At 43.3% G+C, this 22,759-nt stretch overlaps 4 protein-coding genes across 4 annotated transcripts; 2 read left to right on the plus strand and 2 right to left on the minus strand.

The window, feature by feature from the left end:
* Positions 1-2,717: 2,717 nt before the first annotated feature.
* On the plus strand, positions 2,718-4,148 carry VFPPC_16703 (hypothetical protein; the record flags this gene model as incomplete). The annotated part of the gene is made up of 6 exons (XM_018294456.1): positions 2,718-2,870; positions 3,216-3,325; positions 3,381-3,514; positions 3,572-3,626; positions 3,680-3,875; positions 3,933-4,148. The coding sequence occupies 6 exons, from the start codon at positions 2,718-2,720 to the stop codon at positions 4,146-4,148; spliced, it is 864 nt and encodes a 287-aa protein (XP_018138917.1).
* A 7,530-nt stretch (positions 4,149-11,678) lies between these two features.
* On the minus strand, positions 11,679-14,970 carry VFPPC_18159 (ankyrin repeats (3 copies) domain-containing protein; the record flags this gene model as incomplete). The annotated part of the gene is made up of 2 exons (XM_022429813.1): positions 11,679-13,215; positions 13,265-14,970. 2 exons carry the CDS (start codon positions 14,968-14,970, stop codon positions 11,679-11,681), a joined length of 3,243 nt encoding a protein of 1,080 aa, XP_022286040.1.
* A 101-nt stretch (positions 14,971-15,071) lies between these two features.
* Positions 15,072-15,868, plus strand: VFPPC_16704 (hypothetical protein; the record flags this gene model as incomplete). The annotated part of the gene is made up of 3 exons (XM_018294457.1): positions 15,072-15,425; positions 15,467-15,566; positions 15,669-15,868. 3 exons carry the CDS (start codon positions 15,072-15,074, stop codon positions 15,866-15,868), a joined length of 654 nt encoding a protein of 217 aa, XP_018138919.1.
* A 188-nt stretch (positions 15,869-16,056) lies between these two features.
* VFPPC_18158 (hypothetical protein) lies at positions 16,057-17,261 on the minus strand (the record flags this gene model as incomplete). Its single annotated transcript, XM_022429812.1, has 3 exons — positions 16,057-16,442; positions 16,583-17,006; positions 17,211-17,261. The coding sequence occupies 3 exons, from the start codon at positions 17,259-17,261 to the stop codon at positions 16,057-16,059; spliced, it is 861 nt and encodes a 286-aa protein (XP_022286041.1).
* Positions 17,262-22,759: the final 5,498 nt, after the last annotated feature.

Below are 22,759 nucleotides of genomic sequence, written 5' to 3' on the forward strand. Positions count from 1 at the left end.
ACAGGATATCAATGGCCATCTTAGCTACATAAGAGTATTTAAACCGCTTAGCGGACTAATGCTGCAGTGGGTTATCGTGCTTGGTATATATATCCTGCTTTGTACGTAGCCACCTCTTGAACTCATCTGCAATCCCTTCTCCCTTACAGCTAGTATGCGGTATTAATTTGTCTTAAAATAAATCGAAAGGGTTAGACTTACGAGCTCTTACTGCCACAGAAAGATTACTGTTGCACAGTTGCTACTGGATGGGCAGGTCACGATATTCCTCTTTCTATAGTGTTTAGATAAGATAGCGAGCCCTGCAAAGCTATTTCTCTCTTCCGCCATATACCTTCTATAGAAAGGCCCATTATATTCCGGGGTGTAGAACGGTGGCAGCATAGTACATCGGCGTCTCATCAAGTTTTGTGTAGTATTTATTTAACTTAAGCCAGGCAGAGTTAATACAAGTGAAATAGTAACTTAGTTCTAGCCGGCATTGTGCCTTAATTTTCGCTTTCTCCGACGTTATTAAGAGAAATTCATGAGCAATAGCTACTTGCCATTAGAGCATTGCTTGTATTGTATTTATTGTATTTTTTAGGGGTTGCTTGTATTTGTATAGTATTTTTTTTGTATTATATTGTATTTGTATTTTCTCACTACCTGTAAAGGTCTGGGCTTAAAGCCCAGTCTTCAGTATTATGTGCGCAACTAAGGGAGCCTATATAGTGCTAGATTGAGCAGTCACAAGGGACTTGTTCAATTCGTACTCTTTTGCCGCAATGGCCAAAGGGCCCGGACAACCGGTATGTCTGCAGCTAGCACCTGCTATGGCCCAATCGGGCTAGACCATAACAGAAGGTAAATAGAAAGAAGGCAGACTGTATTGCGGTTTGCGTATTAAAGCATTAAGGAATAAAGTCTATTAAAAAGAGAGGGATCACAATCTTGCTTGTGGTAGGACCCAGCCCGGCAGGCTGGGGCGGAAAGGGTTAGCGCCAGCCAAGCCACTCCTTCGGCACAGCCCGTCACATCCGCACTTAACGGGGGGAAACGTTAAGCAGGCAAATGGTCGGTGATTCAGGAAAAGATTTAATACTTTAAAATACGCGGGCCCCACATAGTAGCCAAAGTACGTCCTCTTTCATGCATATCTACCTTACAGGCATTAATTGAGCAGTACTTATAACCTCCCATAAAATACTAAGATCAAGAAGTACCGAATCTTTTTCCGAATCACTGACCATTTTCCTACTCAGCGTCCCCCCTATGAGTGTGGAGCACCACGGGGGATGACTTTGAGGCCCCTAGTAGACCGCCTGAGACCGCCTATTTGGAGTGCATAATTGGATAGAACCGGGGGCTGGTGGTAGATGGTGGAGCATCTTATCAATCCAAAAAGCAAAGCTGCTACCACACAAGCATTGAACGTGGTGATTTCGTGTATTTGCCTCGGGTTAATCGGGCCATGCCCCACTTTTTTGGCGCTCGAGAACCCTCGCACCACCAAAGGCCAAAAAGGTGGAACGTGGCACGAATATGGGTCACAAGTGTTTAATAGAGAGAGGTGGCGAATCCGTAGAGGCGACTCTACCGTTGAAATGCACCTCGATAGGTGGCTGGCCAGTCTTTCGAACTTCTGATATTTGTGGTGTTGTGAAATGTGGCAATTACGTTCAAGTCTGCCATGTTCAATCAACACAGTCAGCCTTCACCGCTGCCAATGGTGCAGCCTCTGGGTAATTAATAGTGGCGCATTGTTAATTCGCAGAAGCCGCCTCTCGTCGTAACGGCTCCAGTCTCCTCTTACCAGGAATGCATGTTGATTGGCTGCTACGACTCGATCAATCAAGCATTCTTGCATGTGAATGACGCCACGTACCTCTCTCTCAGGACGACAACCGAATTGTGTTTGTACCAAAGGAAAAAAGTACCTGGCAACAACTCGATCGGCCAAGCCAAATGCTTAGATAGGATAGATACCATGGTACGCGGCACCTGTTTCTAGTGAGCGTAGGACCTCAATTAACATAGATGCTAACAGTTAGAGGGCTTATTAGAGGGCTTCGCCTATCTTGAGATAGCTCGCTCGCAGCTTGGACACAATGACTCGCAACACCCCTGGCGCGCAAATGTCGTTACTCCTTCACAAGCCTCTGGCTTGCATAAGCGCAAGAAATGAAGGAAATGGAAGAAACAAACCTGCCCACAATGCAAGTCACTTGTGGTGAGGAGGTGCAAGCGAATTATAGTTATCCGCAAAAAGCTTGCTATGTACACTATTTTCAACGATGTTTTTGTGTGTGGTTATTTCCTTTATACTCAACCTTTTGTTCGTAAATCCATTTTACGCAACCCCGAATAGGGTTGCCTTCCCTGTTATTAGCGAACACATCAGCGGTGGGTTGCTTTTGAGGCCCCTATAGTAGTATTAAGCAAGCATCCCGCAGTTTACTTTTCTTACTTATTATTAGATGCATCCCATCATTGGAGGCGCGTGTGCTTACTCATGAACTGCCTGCACACTCGAATAACACCGAACGAAAATGTGGCGGCGCCATCTTGATCCAAATATCACATTGTCACTTCCACACCGTGTTCCGCCTTTATCCTGGTCCCTGCGGTTATTAAACCGCCTTTGGCCACTGTCCTTGGCCTTGAACCTACGGGACTCTATTTGCCTAATTCTGACTCTGGTTGCTGAAGGTCAACTACGTTCAAACTCGCCAGTAATGGCATCCGCTATTGTAATAGAAATGGCAATCGAGTTTGGCCTTGGTACCTTGATTCTGTTCCTCCGGTACTTTGCGAGATGGAAAGCTGTAGGATTTAAGCGCTGGGAAGGAGACGACTTGTTTGCCATCTTGGCTCTTGTGTTCTGGGCGGTATGTAGGACAAGCCCTGAGATATATTACTCCTACTAATAGAGACTTTGGTATCGTTTAGCTTGGGTTTTGCTTAAATATACTAATTGGTATGTGCTTCTAATACTAAAGTTTCCGTTACGGCACAAAATGGAGTGCAGGTGCCCAACAGTTACCACCCACATCAGAAGGTTTAGCTGAATCATAGTTGGAGGATGCAGCTCTATATGCCAATTCCAGCACGTAACAATTCTTTATTACTGCTAACTCTGCTTCTTTCTTTTTTTTTTAAAAAAATAAATAGATCACTATGGATCAAATGTCGACGTTACGACCGAAATTGGAGCAACATTGACCAGCAAACAGATTGGAAGGCGCGAATTTGGATCAAAATGCATACTAATAGCACGAAACTGTTACGTCACCCTTGCATGGGTGCTTAAGGGCTGTATGCTCTGCTTCTATAACCGCATTACGTATGTTATCGTGAAGCTATATAAAGAGAAATAGGAGTGGCTAACTAGAGTTTAGTTTCCTGCTAGCAGAACAAAAGCTTGTTAAATGGACTGGAGTAATATGTATCTTCGGCTACTTAGGAGCCCTTGGGACTATCTGGGGCCAGTGTACGCCAGTCTATAAGAACTGGCAGGTCGTACCAGCAGCAGGTTAGCTCCTTCTGGTGGTTACTCTTCCTCTTCTACCAATATAGTAACATAAAACAGATAGATGCGCACCTGGTATGCCTTATTATGTTGTTCTGCTGACCTTGAATGTAACGTAAGTTGACAATACCTCGTTCTGATCGTCTGCTTAATGCTTATAGTTATTAGAACCGATATTGCTATTATATGCATCCCGTTACCATGGTTCAAGCAGCTTAGAACTACCATCTGGCACAAGATAGCTATTAGTGCCCTTCTTTGTTCCAGCATCTTTATCATTATCGCTACAATTCTGCATAATGTCCTATCGCTGCAGAATATTCAGACTAATAGCACTAGGTGTATCTGGGCGACTCGAGAAACAGTGAGCGAATATAGCCCTCTAGGTAGCTAGCGTATAGCTAACTTATTGCGCTTATAGTTTGTTGGAATTATTGCGACCAATGCTGTAGCTATTAAGCCGTTATTCTCGAAGAGCCGATGGGCTGCCTCGAGTATTGAAAACAGCGCCACGCTCGAGGCCCAGAATCAGAAGAACTACACTCGAGGTCATTGTAAAGTTAGCTCGGTACCGGAGCCAGTTTTTATTTATTCTAGCGCTCTTAATAATCCGGACCAAATGCTGGACCATTATTAATGGCAGTGATGCTTGGCCATGATTAAAAGGGAAATTGTTGTAGGAAGGATTCCTGTAACGGGCTGGGCCTAATGGTGGCTCGGCTTGCGCTCTCACCTTTGTAAGTATAGCGGTAGGCGCTGCCCTTTAGTGCTATGTAGCGTTAATAACGATGTTGTTATTAGTCTTACGTTTGACGGCTCTACCGCATTCTTAACCTCTTTTCCCCGATTCTTGGGTGGGGTCTGGGCGTTTTTGGCTCACAGCCGCCAGCTCAGCAGCCAATGTTTCCACCAAGTCGACTTCCCACGCAGCTCAACCTCGCTGCCTGACTGCGGTTCGGGCGAGTCGCGGCGCGTAATGAGACATTCTGCATGGTACGTGCCCAGGTTCCCGCCAGACACTCCGGAGACATTAGCTCGTAACTTTCCTCAGCTGCTAGAGTTGGCTGACGATTCTCGAAACGGTGGCGGAACAGGGATCTCGGGGAATGTGGTATTTGCCTGTCTCTGCTCTTCGTCAAGGTGGTCGCCCTTTGAGGTGACGGTTCTGGTAATACTATGCGCGGTTCGCCATTCGCCACTCACGCCATGCTCATACTACGGGCAAACTTCTTGACAGGACTTCTAGATGATATACGCTTAGGACCTATCCTCTTTCTTATGCGGCGCGTCTACACAATAATGCCCTGCAATTCTCTAGCACATTCTTAATATAAGCTACCCTAATTGTAATCCTATCTTTATCCGTCTAGTCTATAGCACCTACGCTAAGTCCTTATCCGCTATAATTAATACTATTTCCTGCATCTAAACATCGCAAGCACAGAAGAATAATATTAGTATACTACTTCCCTAACTAGCATGGCAGTTTCCTAGTAGCAAGACCTTTAAACTCCAGCTTATTTTAGTTGGTGCTAGCCTGCGTATTTAAGGTCATTCTAAATCTATTAATCAAAGTATATTAGTTTGTACAGGTAAGAAAGTTCCCTTGTCTTAAGAGTAGAGTACAAATAACATTCACAGGCTAATTTCTAAGAGTATAGCACCTAGACTATATATGTTATATTGCATTTAGTAATCTACTTCTAGGTGTATGCCTTAACGGCTTAGATAACAATCTGTAGAACTAGTTAGAATAATCACAAAGAAATAGTAAGGGATTTACAGAGATTATGCCCCTAAATATTATCTCCCGCCTAATAGGTGTTGCTATTCTTAACACAAAATTGCTTAAAGCCTATAAGAAATAGTACTCCTATATCTAAGTGTCTAGTTTAAAAGATAGTTATTATGTTAGGATATATTATTCTTGTGCATAAATTAAATAGTATAAATAAAGAGAATTAAATTAGCTAGTCTCTTTGCTAGGTCTAATTGCTTATTAAGTGGATAATAAACGCTGGAAGGAAGAACGTTTTGTAAGCTTTAAGGATTAGAGAGGTAAGAAGTGTTATGGATTTAAGCGTAACGCTTAAATCTTAGGGAAGAAGGAGACAGGCACGTGGAGAGAGCTACCTAAGAACCTACTATAGGTGTAAGGGGCTACGCTGCTGTTTGTTTAACATAAGGGTGCCATATGATTGTCTATCTAAAGCTAGGGAGAAAGAAAGGAGAAGAGTAAGCTTAAGGTAAGCCTTAAGCTTGCGCAGTTAAGTTATAGTAGTAACTTAGGCAAAATTAATCTAATTACACAACTGACCGTCTGTACGGCGCTAAAGCTCTAGGCCCGGCAGAGCTGGGTCCACAGCATCGGGCATAGCCCGTGACAATAGGTCTTAACTAGAGCTAAACTAGGCCCTATAAGGGTGCTACTAGGAACTATACTAATCTCTTTCTTCTTCTTTTCTTCTCCTTATAAGAAAAGTTACTACTAGTAATGCTAGTTTGTAGAAGCCCCCTAGGCTAGTCCCTTACAAGAAGGGACATTAAAAATAAAGTGGAAGTTAAACGGAGAGGGCTCTAAAGAGGGTAGGTCTTTTAAACCCCTAACCTTAATTACTCCTTGGCACTTTAAAAGACTAAAAGTGGAAGGGTTAACTACTATGAGAATGTAACGGTCTGAGCCCGACGGTGGTTCGGCTTGCACTCTCGCCTTCGTCCCCAGCTTTATTGCTGGTAACCCCCAGCAACAAGCGAGATTAGCAGAAGCAAGCTCACAAGCCTACAAGAGCTCTGCAAGCTCTTTTCTTCTTGTTCTACTTTTCCTTTTCTCCTTAGCTTTGGATACTTGTTCATAGTCACCTAGCCAGTTGTTAATATACTCGCTTGGACCGTTACATAGGATAAGAAGACGGTATACGCTACAAGTTTAAGGCTTAGTATGCTTTTTAAAGTACTAGATCTAATCTATAGCTTTTGTATTTATAGTCTAGCTATTATAAGTTATAGAGATCACCTAATTGTAAGAGAAAGAGCTTCTATAAGAGAAGAATACCACAAGCAAATTCCACCAATAATATCATAAGCAAATTCTACCAATTAGAATGCTTATATATTATTAGTAAGCAGTATGTTTTACTATATAAAGAAGGAATCCTCCTTCTAAAGATAAAAAGGAACTTAATCCTTAATTTTTCTATAATATAACGATAATATAATCTTATTTCCGTACTATTCCCAAATTATATTCTATGATAATAGCTTATATAATAACCTATTATCCTAAGCTATATATATTAAGGTTATATCCGTATTATATCCGTATAATAACCTTATTTCCATCTTATTTCCGCGCATAACCAAACCTCCCTTTTACTTAAAAAGGCTCTACCTCTTACACTAATCCTTTGGTAGCTTGCTATCTTTATACTAGTTTGTGAGGTGATATTGCCCTGTAATAATAATAAATAGCGAAATTACCTGGCCGTAAGAATTAATAGATTAGATTACTAAAACCTATTCTCTATTACCTAGCTAGGCTAAAGTTACTTTTCTATGCCTTTTAGAGCTTATAACTACTATAGTTATTAAGATTATGCCTATTATAAAGCTAGTCTTATTAAAGTTATAGAAATTCTTATCTAGTATGCTATGTTTTATGACTGTATTACATATAAGCTTAAACTAAGGCTTAATTATCTTTAGATCTTTGCATAAGGCTCTTTAATAGTTATATTTACGTGTAAAATGCGTGGTAAGCTCTTTATAGCGCTTAATAAAGTTTAAAGCCTATTATAATCCTATAGGAGGCGTATTATAACCTGCAAGTAATTAATTTGCTATATCTTCTATACTACTAAGCTGGGAAGGAAATAATTATAAATCTAGGTTAAGAATATATTAAATAATTATAGATTCTTCTAGATTTATAAGTCTCTAATACGGAGGCATTATATTACTCTAAGCGTGTTAGCCACGCTTACAGCGTAGTAGTATTGTATAATCTACTAAGTATAGCTTTATAGCACCTTAAATAGATAGAGAAGGGTTATTTTCTATAGCTCTAAGAGCTATAGAATAGCTGGTTATTGCTGCTTTTCTGTCGCATTGCTAGTCGTGGAGAAAATTATAATATAATATAAAAGAGTGTTAGAGTAGAGTGGGGTGGCGCATCTAATGTGCTAGTACATCCAATATGCACTTACGTTAAGACTTTTCCATCTAATATTAAGAATAACTGCATTATAGTATAAGTTAGTGGTACATAGATAGCGATTAAATTAAAGGCTAAATTTTGCACACGATAATTTTGGGGGTGCCGAAAAGTGGGGGTTGCCCATTTCTATGTGTAGGGACTTAACCTGAGCGGTATCCGAGCCTCAGTAAGCCACCCTGCGGTTATTTGCAAGTTTGCGGAGACATCTCACAAATGGAACTTGATTTAGCTGCTGGGATGCCCGAATGCGTTGTCTTACAAGGGCGATATGCCACTTTCGTTCACATCAATTACGGTCCATTTCCAATAATCCAGAACAACGGTCTCCGTAAATTTGGAATTGTGGATCTCCCCTCTATGCCCAATGCGGTCCGCCGGTACTCATTGTCATGGCTTGTATTCACAATACATAAGCTGCATCAGAAACTGATCCCCAGGTTATTCTGTCTGATCAAGGGCAAAACCAGTATATTGGTCTAATAAAACTAAAACAATTCTGCTCGTTTCCACTTCTCTTTTGCTTTGAAATTGGAAACTACTGAGTTTGTTTGTCTGTAGACGAATAGTAGCAAGAGCTGCCAGTTGCTTAAGGCCTATGTTGTCGTTAGAAGTAAACAACGCCAACATAATACATTGACTTAATTACCTGTCATAACAGCGTCCATCGGTTCCACAGTAGGGATATCCCGGTGGGCAACAGACCGTTGGGCAGCACCAAGGATAGGCTCGAGCACAACAATCCCCATCAGGACAGGTAAGTTCCGGACAAGAGGCAGTGGAGTCAAGCCTGAGGCGACCATCATTGACTCGCTGAATACCATCAACACTACCCTTGTTTGGGCCAATATTCTCGGTGATTTGGCCTTGCTTCGCGAGTGATTCAGCGGCCTGTACGCCTAAGCTGGAGGCACAAAGGGTAAGTGCTAAGATAGAAATATGCATATTGATGTACTTAAAATTCGGATGGAAAATAAGGAGGCCGGTTGAAAGGGTTTGGTTCGTGTTAGGCTCTTGTTGGGCAGCTTGGCAACTCGTTTGCGAGGAAGAGTGATGCCCTTTTATAGATCATCTTCTTGAACAGATGTTAGTCCACACTTTGCTGAAATTGGTGAAGTGAGGCTCTCAGACAATTTGTCAAATATCCTGGGGGCACCTTGTCTTGCTAAAGAAAACGAAGATCAACGGGGCAGAATGGAAAACCCTCATGTGTTTCGGTGATGCTATGGAGTACAGCGAATCGCTTTTCCGAGACATACGATGGCTGACTGCAGACACAAAAAAGGAAAGGCGAGTAGAAGATCAGTCAGTACTCGTTCACGCTCGTACTGGCACATCTTCATTCCAATTTTTATTCGGTCTGGGGAGAATTTGAGAAGATACGTAACTACGCTATTATATACTGTAGATAACCTTTGACTTCATCCAATTTGACCACATAACTGGGAGCTCTCGCTTTCCAAATTATGCACCTCCTGTTATCGACGCGTTTTTGAACGTTGCTGGCAAGTCATAACAAGGTCGGCATTTAGAAGTGTCTCCTTTTCAATTCCATCGGTTGCCTGCCGAAAAAGAGCAGCCGCGACCTCTGTGAGGCTGAGGATAGTGAAAGCCCGCAACCCTAGCACTGGCGATCTGTACAGCCTTCTTGAGCGGATTAGTCTTAAAGAATTTAAAGAAAAGGCAACTTCTGGAGAATCATCTGGTTCATCCATGACCGCTCAGACGAAAGACCGCCGCCGTACGTCACAGGCCGATGCCTAGCCTAGGGCAAGAGCCATGCAGCACCGCAAACGGATACAGGGGTTGAGGCTCCAGGGCAATTTGATATTGGCTAGAGTCCAAGTGAGGCTGTCGGCATACAATGTGCAGTGAACTGCGGTCAGGCCAAAGACCAGACGCTTGTGCCGCATGACTACCTCATAGAAGGTCACAGCCCGCACGGATTGTCAGGGCATCTTGACACGTATTGGAGCGCGACATCAACTTAACAAGTCAGAGTACTTCTAGCGACAAAACAGGCACTAATTTCTAGGTTAGGGGACTGGTCTTCGTCCAGTTACTCCTTGCTTTGCTTTGAGGTTGTCAGTACCGGTACAAAGTTTACACTAATCCAGTCGCAAGAATCGTAGTAATCCTTGCCTGTACCACACCGAGCCTCGTTCTGTGAAACTTGTCCGATGTAAAGTCAGCCTACGCTACGGCTGAATTAATGTAACATCAACCAAGGGTCCTTGGCGGGTCATATGCAGCCGCGTCTCCCTGCTCACCTGGACACAGCTGCTGGCTTCGGCAATGTCGGCGATGTTCCGTACTTGCAGCTGAGTTTTGATCTTCCAAATTGTCGCTCTTGGTCCAAGCTGGATACCCGTCCATATCGAATGAAAACAATCACTCCTACCCACCACAAGATGCTCTGGGTACGTCGCAGCCTAAGCTGAGTACGCCCTGCATTTGGCGGAATCAAAATCATGTCCGAACACCTTGCGCGGCCAGTTCGAGAAGGATCGCCTCGAAGCAGCAAAACTAGTGACAGCCTAATGTCGAACCATCATATTTCCGGGATGAGTACGGACCAGCGGTATCAATACGTCTGACCATGATTGACATAACTACCAGTATTTGTTTTTTGATTCGTTACGATATGACGCATTACATACAAACTGTAACAACCAACCCTTGTGCGTCACTTCGATCTGTCAGTCGACACTAGGATCTTTCTGGATGCTACAAAGCTCCATAGCCAAGAGAGGCGTCTTGGGAAAGCAGAAACGAGGTTCCAGGAACTGCTTTGCGAACCGCGGAATAAGGCGAACTATCCATTCGACATGAACGGATTTTTTTTTTGTTTTGTCTGGATGAGCTGCCATGGACCTCTTCTTTGGACGAGAATGAATTTTTCACACGCAGATGATGGCGATGAGAAACACCCAACCTCCCGCGTCGTGTTGGTCGACCCTTATCATCGGCTAGTTGCAGCTGAGGTTGGGCAACAGTCCAGATGGGGCCATGGAGACTCACCGCGTTTCAGGCTTCGCGTTCGTAGCCAGCTTTACATATATGGAACTTTCTCAGAGCAAGTTGTAAGGCAAATTGTTTTAGCCTACGTGGCATTATGAGGCCAATTTGCAAGATATCAGGAGAAGCTGCGTCTACAGCCAAAATAATCGTAATCTTAGTAACCGCCAGAGTATTAGCGATGGCAATATCCCGGGTGGCCCTGCCGGCGTTGCTTTGGCCTGCGGGACGCACAGCTTCAACAAGAAACGGAATGCAATGTAATTTATTTACGCCCGGGGGAATTACAGTATCCCTAAAGGGCCACAACGATGCGCTATTTGCTCATTCTACCTGACAAAGCCCGACAATGGTTTCCTTCCCTGGCATCTGCAACCTTTGGGCATAGTGCTTGACACAAACAGTCCAGCTACAGTGTACGGAGTATTACAGAGAAAAATGTGGTGAGCCACTGATGTATGCCATTTCATCGATTATCGATGCGACAGTCAAGCAACTCGGCTTGGTAGTTGGTGGTGCTATGGCGAACCTGTGGAACTTGTAACATCTTCATCTCTGAAGGGTTTGTCTTGGCGGCCATAATGGAAGAGAACGCAGTAACAGTCTCGTTGACTGAAGAATTATAGTAGTCAATAAATTATACGCGGAGTACAGTAATATTCTCGTCCTAATAAGGAGTCTGACCCGTGCATTAATGGCTCATTGTGAGGGGAAGGAAGGTGTTCGGGTTGAGGCACAAACAACAGGAACGGCGGGTTTGCTTCTTAAGGGGACGGCCGCATGACACGCTTGAGCAAATTCATATCACAGTCCCCCTAAGTTAAGCTTACTTTGTGTTTCACAATTGGCAGGGTTTGCTCCGGCAGCAACTCGATTGGATTACCATTTGATAGCATTCGGTCTGCATTCATCTTCTCATCGAAGTGTTTGTCTCATATTCTAAACGAGAAATATCTCCTCAAATTTCGTAGCCCCAAGCCTTGTGATTGCACTCAATTCCAGATCACACACTCCAAGCCTTTGGCTGCAGGCAACAACGTTGCTTTGCGAATTCGTAATTGTTGTTGTATCCAGCAGTAGCATGGCCCTGAAGAACCCTCTGTCGCTTGCCCACCAATAACCAAACGGTACGCCATAAAGACTCCGCTGCTCCCCCTTTACGGGGCCTGAGATTATGGCGATCTTCGCCTTCAAGATTCTTCGCGCGTGTAGGATGCCCTCTCGTTCCTCCGCATCGCCTGGAAGGTTGAAAATGGTTTCATCTGGTCTTACATTCGTGAAACTCATTGCTTCTATCTCGCTCTCTGAGGGTTGGATATTAACGCGCCTTGTTCGGGGAATATTGCTGCTTTCTGCCCCATGAGTGCCATAAACCATCTCGGGAAATACGGTACCAGGTTCTGCGGTATAGAGTAATAGTTTCCTGCTTCCTGGATTCATGCCTGTCTGCACCTTGCCTGGAGCATATTGCGAAGTCTTGAGTGAGACAGAATGGAATCGGGTTGCATCTTGCAAGTAAGCAAGACCAAGTGGCTCAAGTTTAGGTTCCCTGCACGAATAGAGGTATAAACAAGGTCGAAGAACGATGTCGGTGCCTGGCATTCCAACATACCATTCGGGTACCTCTCCATTTGGTGCACAAGCAGATACCCATACCTCGGCGGTAAGTGCCCGAAAATGAATTCCCTGCGCCTCTACACCTGGATTTTGATGATAGGTAAGCTGCTGTACGTTGGGTTTGGGCTTTGCTAGTGCGGCTAGGCGATATAGGATGTCTGCGACCTCGTGTCTATTGTGGAAGACATCAGAGCTTTTGGTTCCCTTCTCTGGATTTTTCCATAGCTCAGCCAATGTTGCAAGTAACGTGACTGCAGTTTTGGTCTCTTGTTCGGGGTTTAGTGTGCTTGCGTCGCTCTGCAAGGCAGGCGAGACTCTGAATAACCTGACCTCCGTACCGCTTCTTTGAAGCTTCCAATACGTCACCCACTGGGATAGACATTGGGTTTGGTAGTCACATAAATCTTTCTGGATTGCAAGACTTCCATTTGACCAACCCAGCCAAGACCAACTTGGAAATCCCTCCCGGCGAACCATGAATAATTCTGACTGCCAGAACAAGTTTGATGCAAAAAACGCAGTCAGCAAGCCAAATTCTGTGTCCAGTGTCTCTTCGGATTGGAAATGATCTATGATGCCGGAAAAGGCGTTCAAGGCATCACTTTCCCAAGTTAAGGCTCGTCGAGAATACGCACGCGCGGCTTCCCAATAGACATTTTCAGGGTGGCCAACCTGTCCCCTCACCGGTTCCCACGCGGTTGAGAAGGGGCCAGGTCTGGGATACAAGGCATACTGCTGAGGCGAACTTTTCAAATCTTCAAAAGCCAAATCTTCTCTCCATGTTTGCTTTCGGCAGTGAAAAATAACCTGACCGTGATGGAAGATTAATCTGCGTTTAGAGAAGAAATATTCTTGATAGCTATATGCAAGTCAGACCGGTTTCATTGTTTTCAAGTATTGTAACGTACGTCCAAGCTCTCCTCGCCCACATCTCTTTTACAAGGTTGATATGTGTGGGAGCATATATAAGTCTCAAGTCCTGGCTTACATGGGCAAACCGTTGTTCAGACGTCCTGGGGGTTTTACCAATTCCAGGGAGCCCACTGTTAGAGTCGGACCCTGACGCAGCAATAAGAGTCATGAATGCATTCCCATATACCAAATCCATCTTGTGGATGATTTTGGACTTGAATTCATCATCGTCTTGCAAGATACAGAGAGAGTCGATCCAAATATATCTGTGGCCAAGTTGCTTCGTAAAAGTGATGGCGTCCTGAATGGTCCGGGAGAGGTTTGGAAAACTCTTGGTCAGTCCTCCAGGCCGTTGAAGTTCCTTGAAATTCGCCTTCCGTAAGGATAACGACTTTGCTTTCCCCCACACATAGCTCAAGGCCAGGTATTCATCGTCTGTTGTTATGGCAGTAACACGTTCCTTCTCAACATCAACAACCAGCATCATCGGTTCGATTTCTTTAAATCGGAGTGTCTTTGACTGACAACAGTCTTGTCCATGTTGCTGTACGCATTTTGCTATCCAGGCCTTGACAAGGGACATAGATATTTGAGGGTCAAGAACTCGCCCGACGGAATCACCCTGGACTGTGCTAGGAAAAAGTTGCAGTCCGAAACTTGACGAAGAAAAGGGCTGCGTGGTCCGAATATCTAAGAGGTGGAAAGGCCTGCTAACAAACCACGGATATGGGACAAGTCGAACTTGCACTTGTAGAGAAGAATCGTTCGTCTCTCTTCCATCGGGCGCACTCCATTCGGAGCGCGTGTCTTCAAGAGCATACACAATAAGTTGACATAGGGAGCAGTTTTTCGCATCCTTCATCTCAGCTAGACGTGCACTTTTGATAACACTAGTCCCACTGATGCTTTGTTTGGTGGAGTTTGCGTCGACGGCGGTGAAGTCGAAGACGGAGAGGTTCGCCGATCTACAGGTTTTGCATAGACTGACCGTGGTGAGACGACTGTCATCGGAACTATCGCGTGCAAAGTGGAAATCATGCCTCCTGTGTGGTGCGGAAAGGGCCAACATTGCTGGGGCATCATCTCTCCCAGCACGCAACCGCGAAGGAATCTGCTTCCATATCGTATTCATGGCAGAAGCAGAAGCAGAAGCAGAAGCAGAAGCAGAAGCTGAAGGGGCATGCCTGGCAAGCAGTCGCGCAACGGCGATGTGACCTCCCCAGTTAGCCCACCAAAGCGGCGTCCGGCCATCGTTGTCCTTTGACTCAATCTCAGCGCCTTTATTGAGCAGCAACTTCACAACTTTTTCACGGCCTCCAAAAGCAGCGAACGATAATGGCGTTCGGCCTTGCTTCTTATCCTTGGACTCCATCTTGGCGCCATTATTAAGCAGTAGCTGCACGACGGCTTCGTCCCCTCCCCAGGCGGCCCATGATAGCGGTGTCTGGCTATTATTGTCCGCCGACTCAATTTTGGCGCCCTTGTCGAGAAGCAGTCGCACAACTTTCTCGTGGCCTCCCAATGCAGCGAATGATAATGGTGTACGGCCCTGCTTCTCATCCTTGGACTCGATCTTGGCTCCATTATCGAGTAGCGCCTGCACGGCAGCTTCATCACCTTCCCAGGCGGCCTGTGACAGCACATCAAGATAATTCCCGGACTTTATCGCAAAGTCGTTGTGGCGTAGGCCCAGGGCGGACATATCTACCGTGGCACTTGTATCTATTCGTTCTGGTTATCGTATCCTTTGGAGCTAGGTCTCGGTATATTGGATGAAGTGTTTACATCATAAATAGAGAAGAGATGCCAGCAGTTCGCTCATTGGCAGGTGAGATACCAAGGCTGTGCTGGCAAGGAAGGACGAACAGTAAAGGCTGGTTGGGGGCAAGGCAGACAGGCCAGGCATCCTCCGCTGATCGGCATCAGAGATGCAGATGTAGTTGGAAGCACCAACGGAGAGACGGACGAAAACTACCAGACATTCCTGGACCTGAGCTACGCCGTGGCCAAGGTGCTAATCAAGGTGCGAGGCAGAACGCCAGAATTGCGCTCCGCCGCGGCATTCCCCAAGAAATTGTTCAGATTATCCCCGGCCAGCTCGTCAGCCGTGCCGCTTGGACGCGGCCCGAGATTCTCCTGGTCCAGCCAGAAGAGACGGCACAGCGCTGACAAAATTTGGTAAGCATTAGATGTTTCAGGGAACTTTTGGGGTGATCGACGGCGACGATGCGGCTGAAGGTGCTTGGTGGGGTTTTGGCATTTACAGAAATAAGAAGCTGCTCTCCAATGCTTGGATGTGCAGAATACGGGTCCAGAAATCCGTTACACGTACTATGTTGCATTCAAAGCAACGGATTATCTGGTTTTGAATCGGCGGAGGGGACATCACTATGTGAATAGGTCATGGGTTGTCATTGATCGATCCCCTTTACGATCGGTTTGCTTCCATGATTGTGGCTATAATACCGGCTTTCGCCAGCTTGGCAATGGACAAGGTTGCAAATGGCCCCTTCTCAGAGACAGATTATGGAAACGCTGACACAGGCGCCTGGGAGGGAGGAAACCAGGCTCAAGTTTGTAAACACACTTTTATCGGTTGAGGGGACGACCTGACAAATGGGTCATTGCGTCAACCGCCCCTTGGGCTTTGGTTCCGGACTAAAAGCACTCCACCCACCCTTCAATTGTGGGTCCTAGTGAGGGCCAGCAGTGTCCTGACCGGTCAGGTCCTCAAGCTGGAGCAGAGGGATACTGGCTTTCACATCACATTCATGCGTAAGACACATTGTCAGATAGGATATGAGGCAGCCTCTTTCTGTACATCGGCCAATTGGCGGCTGTGTAAAAGAACCTGGAGTTTTATTTGTCTGTAACAGGAGACGCCACGTAGCATGATCTGGAGCGAGTCTATTCCATCTGGTCCAAACACCCACTCAACGGGCCGGCCAAATTCCCCATCATCATTGTCATGGCCAGAGCACGAGGGGTCGCCGTGATCCTTAGCATGGGGGCATCTTCGGGTAATTGCATATCGGAGTGGAAATGAACCTTCTTGCCAAGCTGCAGACAGTTGCGGCAAGGCTGCAACGGAGATGCTATGAAGGTTATATTCGCTCCACGCCTTGATCACCACCGAATGCCAAAAGCTTGCCAGCAACAAGTTCTTGTATGCACCTCAACGATTGAGATAGTGCTTTCAGATCTGCTCCCCATAACTGCCACGGTCAGAGAGTTAGCACACACAGCTAGCGACATATATGTACATAAATGGGGAAGAAGAATCAGTGAAAGAAACTTAGGAATCTTGTTGACGCTAGCCTCGCTTGTTGGTGGGTTCCAGCGGCTAACCCCGAGTTTCATGTCATGTTTCCAAAATTTAGTGATGTGTCTTGCAACGTCGTTTTCGCGGATAAAGCTTTTGCTGTTCTTGCTGCAGCAACGTGATAATGGCTTCGTCATGGTTTGATTGAGCCAGCTGTACTTGGCTCCGGGAACTTGGGGAATTGGCCAATTTAGGTCGTTACTTTCTGGTAGTGTCGTCACTACCACTCGCTGGTTTTTAAAGTCCCTTGCCATGGCCACAGGGTTTGTGCTCCCCACCATTTTGACACCCAGTATAGCGGGCAACGCTTGCATAGGATATTTAAGAAGGCTGGAACCGAACTGAGTGGTAATGGTCTCACTAGAACTTATCAGCTTATACAGGCTGGCTCTGCCGGAACAAGATTGGCTGAGAAGCTAAATGTACCTGCGTTAAAGGTATTTGTATACGCTAACAAGAGCTCGGCAGGTGTGAGGAAATAAATTACCGAAGACTGTTAGTGGCGCAATTTGTACATGCATGACACATGGCATAAAGGCCTTGCGCAGGGAAACGCTAGCATATAGCCTACGATAGCGCCCTGTTGCACACGGGGCAAAGTAAGTGGAATTTTAACTTGCTTGACCACCAGAGTATATCTTACCCCTTGCAGGACCATTGTTACACTCCATGTCTAATAAAGAATTCACTGAGAGCAAAACTGAATCGGCGCAAAGGTATAATTGGACGCCGGATTTCTGCTTCCAACAAAACGCGCCAACAGTCGAAATCCTACAACAACAACTCAGTTGTGGATACCTCTTGTGCATCTACAATTGGCCAGTCTAGTCAGGGTCACGTGCATTAGCAAATGGGGCAGGGTCACAACGGGCTATTGGTGGCACATCCCCCAGCCATGTTGGTCAAAAAATGGGAGCCTTCAAACACCCGCGCCGTGGCACGGACGCTACGGATACACTCACTCGAAGATGCGCTGGAGGGTCAAAGAACATGTTTTGTCCCACGCACGTCAGCCGCCTCTGCTTGGGGTAAGTGCTTGAATTTCCTCAGAGTCGCCTACAACACACATGATCTCAGACGAGCAACGATTGCTCTGCTTCGACCTCGAGTAGATTACCTTTAACAAGCAGGACACGCACAAGAGCAACTGGATTTGTGTGCTGCTGCCGAGTTTGCTGCGGAGAGCAGAAAGTACCATGGGGTCTGTTGGATGCCAGCGAATCACAGTATAGAAGTTGGGGTATTGTTACCGCTTGCGGAGCAAATTGAAACCTCGCCTGCCTCTTTGCATTTACACTTCCAAAGAATACTATCACGTTCTTAACTATGTACAGCGGCCCAGCAATATGAATAAGCAAGATATTGCACTAGCGACCCGGGCAAAAAGCAAAAGTGCTATTTACTCCAGGGGCCTGTGGGAGTGACATCTATAGTGCTTTTTCACCCTCGACGCAAGATGCAGTAAGTATCAGCATCGTGGTTTTAACAGACATTCAAGAGCCTCTCAATGTACTCCATCCAGCTTACTTAACATTTTAGGCCCTTGGCCTAGATTTAATATTGGAGCGTGTTTTGAAGCTCAACGTAAAGCTATTCTTAATTTGCCAATTAGGTTTGGTCGAATTGTGGAGGCTTCCAGCGTTTATCAGTCCATCGCCTCGAACTCTAATACAAGCAGGATGTTGAACACGACATTCTCGTGGCGAAGGAGAACGCTTCACAGCAAGAGCAAAAAACAAGGGGTCAAGTCAGGCAAGTCAGTGTGTTCATTTGCGTGCGACGATACACTCGTGGATAGCTCTCACTTTCAGGATGAATGTGATCGTCTCCTCCCTGCTCTCGGCAGGCTTCCTGCTTTGGTTGGCGCGATTGCCCATAAAGCAGTCTTCGGTTCTATTGAGCGCAACAACGCTTCTCCCGTGCTAACAATATACCGTAAGAAGACTTGCCTCAACCAGCCCTGCCTCTGCAAACTACAGCGATGCTTTAGAAAATGCCGGCCCAGTTTCCATGGATACTGGTATCATAGTGGCAATTGATCTTGATCAGCCCCCCTGCAAGCATACATGCACTCGGTGGGCATTATTTGGACAACTCGCTGCAGCCGGGGAATTGTGTATGTTTCTCTGATGGACCTTTGGATTTGGCACCGTCTGTTAACGAACTTACGCAGAGCCCCGGTTGTTACACTCCAGCTGGAGGTTTTTATAGCGAGGAGAGAGGACAACGTATATTGCTAACGGGAGGCAATTACAGCAGAACATAACATATATCCTAAAGAAGCAAAGTATTAGCTCCATAGACGAGTTTCCACCGGACGATCCCGAATTAATCAAGGCATTGTGGCAAGATAGCGGCACCCAGTGGGCGGTTGCCAAGGGCTACGAGTATGCTCTGCAGGATAACTTAACCTTGCATGCCTCCCACAGGCTTAATCAAGCTGTCTCATGTAGCTAACTTAATTTGGCAGCTTTAACAGCGTGATGCTGCCCCAAGCTTGTGGTGCATATCGACTTCTTATTCTAGATGGACACGACAGTCACCACTTAACCAAATTCGAGGTATTCTGCAAGGAACACAAGATTATCACGCTTTACATGCCATCTTATTTATCTCACATTCTTTAGCTATTAGATGTTAGCTATTTTAGGCCGCTAAAGAAGGCATATAGCAAAGAAATTAAAGGACTTATAAGAGCGTATATTATATATATTATAACGGTTAACTTTTTGCTAGTATTTTATATTGCCTTTAAAGCTATAATAACTAAAGAAAATATCTAAGGCGCTTTTAGAGGCATAGAGCTTACTCTATTAGATCTAAAAAGTGTCTTATTACGTCTAGATGTAAGGCTATAGACTCTAATACTAGTTAAAGAGGCACCTAAGCTACTAAATCTATAGGTTCTAAAGACTCTAAATAATCTAACTAAGGTAACTCTATAAACTAATTATATTAAAAGATAAATTAGTTACTATTAGAAAAGCTTACTAATATTAATTTTAGTAGCTATAAACTAGATTACTAAAGGAATATATAGTATTATACACAAGATAGCTGTAACGAGCACTGTAATAGTAGTAGATAAAGCTAGGTAGCAGTAATAGGGTATATTGTATTTAAGACTAAAGCTTGCTCCCATATGTGTATGTGTGAAGCGCTAGTAATATGCAAGCAAAGGGGCAGTAATACGCAGTAGGGAGCAGGGTGTTACTTGTGCGCGCGTGCACCTTATAATTATCCCCCCTCTATAGCTAGGCGCCTAAATAGCTTTATTAGCTATCTACTAGCTATTAGATAGCATAATACCATATTATTGCTATAATAAAGTAACCTTTATTATTGCAATTTAGTTGCCATATAACTAATTATAGTATATATAATAATAATAATTTGCCCCTTTATTGCTATTATTTTCTTCCTGCTATACTATCTCTTTGCTATTATATATATAATCTAAGCTTCTAAAGAGATATTAATTACCCCTAATAATACTACTAATTTGCCTCTAAAATAATAACTATTGCCTTTAAGAAGCTTACCTGCCTCTATTGCCTGCGTACTATAGCTAAGAAGTTTAAGAATAGCACGCCTAGGAAGGGTAATATTCTTAAGATATTATGCTGTTTCCCTCTTAAGTCTGCCACTATTAGAGGTAGTATTAAGGTTACTAAATGCTACACTTAGTGTAAGAAGCATAGTAATACCTATAAGCCTATAGTCCTCCCAGATTCTTCTTATTTTCCGCTAGTATTTACTAATATTTTATCGCAAACTCTGCCTACTATAGCAGGTAATTTTAATAAACTATAGGCTATTTTAAACTAGCTATAAGAGCTAGTTATAGCTATAATTAACTTAGAAGATAAGAATAATAGATTTTCTCTCTTCTTAGATAAGTTTTAGGCGCTTTACACTAGACTTTTACTAGTAATTATGTGTGGTTTTAACCATATAGAGACTGCCTATTATATTGCCTTTAGGCTTACTAGCGCTATTAAGGCTAAGCAAGTATATAGCTTTATTATAATAGTCTTAGGGGTTTACTTACTAATAGCTATAGTTTAGCCTGCTATTACTGCCTACTAGTAGTATATTATAAGCTAATAGTAGCTCTAGGTCTCTTATTTCCTACCCCTACTCTATAGAAGTATAGGTTAGCTCTTTCCTAATAAATCTATAGCTTCTTGCTAATATTTTAGTAGCCTAATTATAAGAAAGAGTTACTAGCCTAGGAGGATAGCTAAATCCTCTATTTATAACTATATAACCTAGGATACTGCCTCTAGGCAATAGCTATTTGCTAGGTTTACTCTCTTGCTAAGAAGGCAAGCAATAAGAAAGAGAATGTGTACTCTCTAAAGGAGGATAGTAATAAACTTAAGGGGTCTACTATAGACTCTTTTCCTCTTACTTTACCCTCTCTTTAGGGGCATTATATATAGCTTTTATTTGCAATAATAGATGCCTAAAGGGCTAGATTTAGAATAGAGTTTTAGTAGCAGTAAGTGCTGCCTTTTATTATAGTTATTATTACTTCTTACTGTATTTTCCGTGATATTTTCCTCTAGTTTAGCCTGCTTAGGCTTGCTTAAATACTTAGATTGTGCTAGTAGCATTTTCTATATTCTTAGTAGTAACCTATTAGTTATATTTAGTAGGCTATCCTTTCTATTTTACTAGGTATAAGGTACCTTCTTAGGAGTTTCTCTAGTTCTTAACTTTCTCTACTTTATACTTATTCTTATTATCTTCTAACTTAGGCATAAAGAGTACCTCTTTACCTATATCTTGCCTATATTTCTATAGTTTTAATATAGTAATAGGAAATATATTATATAGCTAACTATATTATTATGGTAGGGCTACCCTATATGCCTATTTTCCTACTATCTTAAGGACCTAAAATAGTCTAATATAGCAGGAAATTAGCTTTCTTTTCCTCTTCTTAAACTAGAGGTTCTTAGTAGCTAATATAACTAAGTCTTCTCTCTTTAGAGTAAGTAGCTAATACTATAAATTATAGTACTTTACTTATACTTCTATAGCTTTTTGCTAGTAACTCTTAAGTTACTTGCGTACTTTATAGAGCTTCTAAGTGCAGTCTTTTGCGCTTAGAACCTCTCTTATATTACTCTTAGCCTTAAGAGTAAGGTAAAACTCTAGCGTATAGCCTATTAAGGCATAGTATAGAGAGAGGCCTATAGAGCTACTAACTGCATTATTGTAAGCAAATTAGGCTTATAGCAGCAGCTATAGCTAGATAGCCTATTTCTCTCCTATAAAGCAGTATAAATAATGCTTAATAACCTAGTTTATCCGCTCTATTTGCCTATTAGTTTGCAGGTAAAAAGCTATAGATAGCCTCTACTTTATCTTTAATATATAGTAGAGGTTAGCCTAAAATTAGCTAGTAAAGACTAGTTCTCTATTAGATATAATCCCCTATAGGGCTCTAAATTAGAGTTTAACTTTCTTATAGAAGAGCTCTATAAGACCTATAGCATTAATAGTAGTAGGTATAGGAAGAAAGAGAGAATACTTAGTATATTAGTCTACTATTATAAGGATTAAGTTAACTTCTTGCTTGCTATAGTAGCTTAAGGGTAATTCTATAATAAAGTCTATTAAGATTTTAACCTAGGGTTGCTAGGGTATAGGTAGAGATTTAAGAGATCTATATAGGCAATACTATCTAGTAATAACCCCTTAGTATATAGTATAGCTAGCTATATAATCTTTAACTTTAGCTCTTATGCCTAGCTAGTAGAAGTACTATTAAAGCAGCTTAATAGTTCTCTCTATTCTAAAGTAACCTACTAGTAGATTATTATAATATAGCTATAATAGCTCCTACCTAAGGCTAGATTCCTATAGAATAATAGCTCTATTATTATATAGTATAAGGCTACTTATAGTATAAGTATAAATACTACTCTTTCTCCTGCTATTCTCTTTAGAATCTATACTAGCTTGCCTTTACAGTTTAGCGTCTTCCTTTTAGGCCTTATATAGTATTTCTATTAGAGGTTTAGCTAGGTTATTATTATAGGTAGATTATAGCTTAAGAGCTTATCTAATCTCCTCTACTATAACTATCTATATAGACTCTACTTTCTCCCTAATTTAGTTATTAATTTAGGATATAGTTACTATATCTTAGGCTATT

Source organism: Pochonia chlamydosporia, chromosome 1 (genome assembly GCF_001653235.2).
Source record: "Pochonia chlamydosporia 170 chromosome 1, whole genome shotgun sequence".
Classification (NCBI taxonomy): Eukaryota; Fungi; Ascomycota; class Sordariomycetes; order Hypocreales; family Clavicipitaceae; genus Pochonia; species Pochonia chlamydosporia.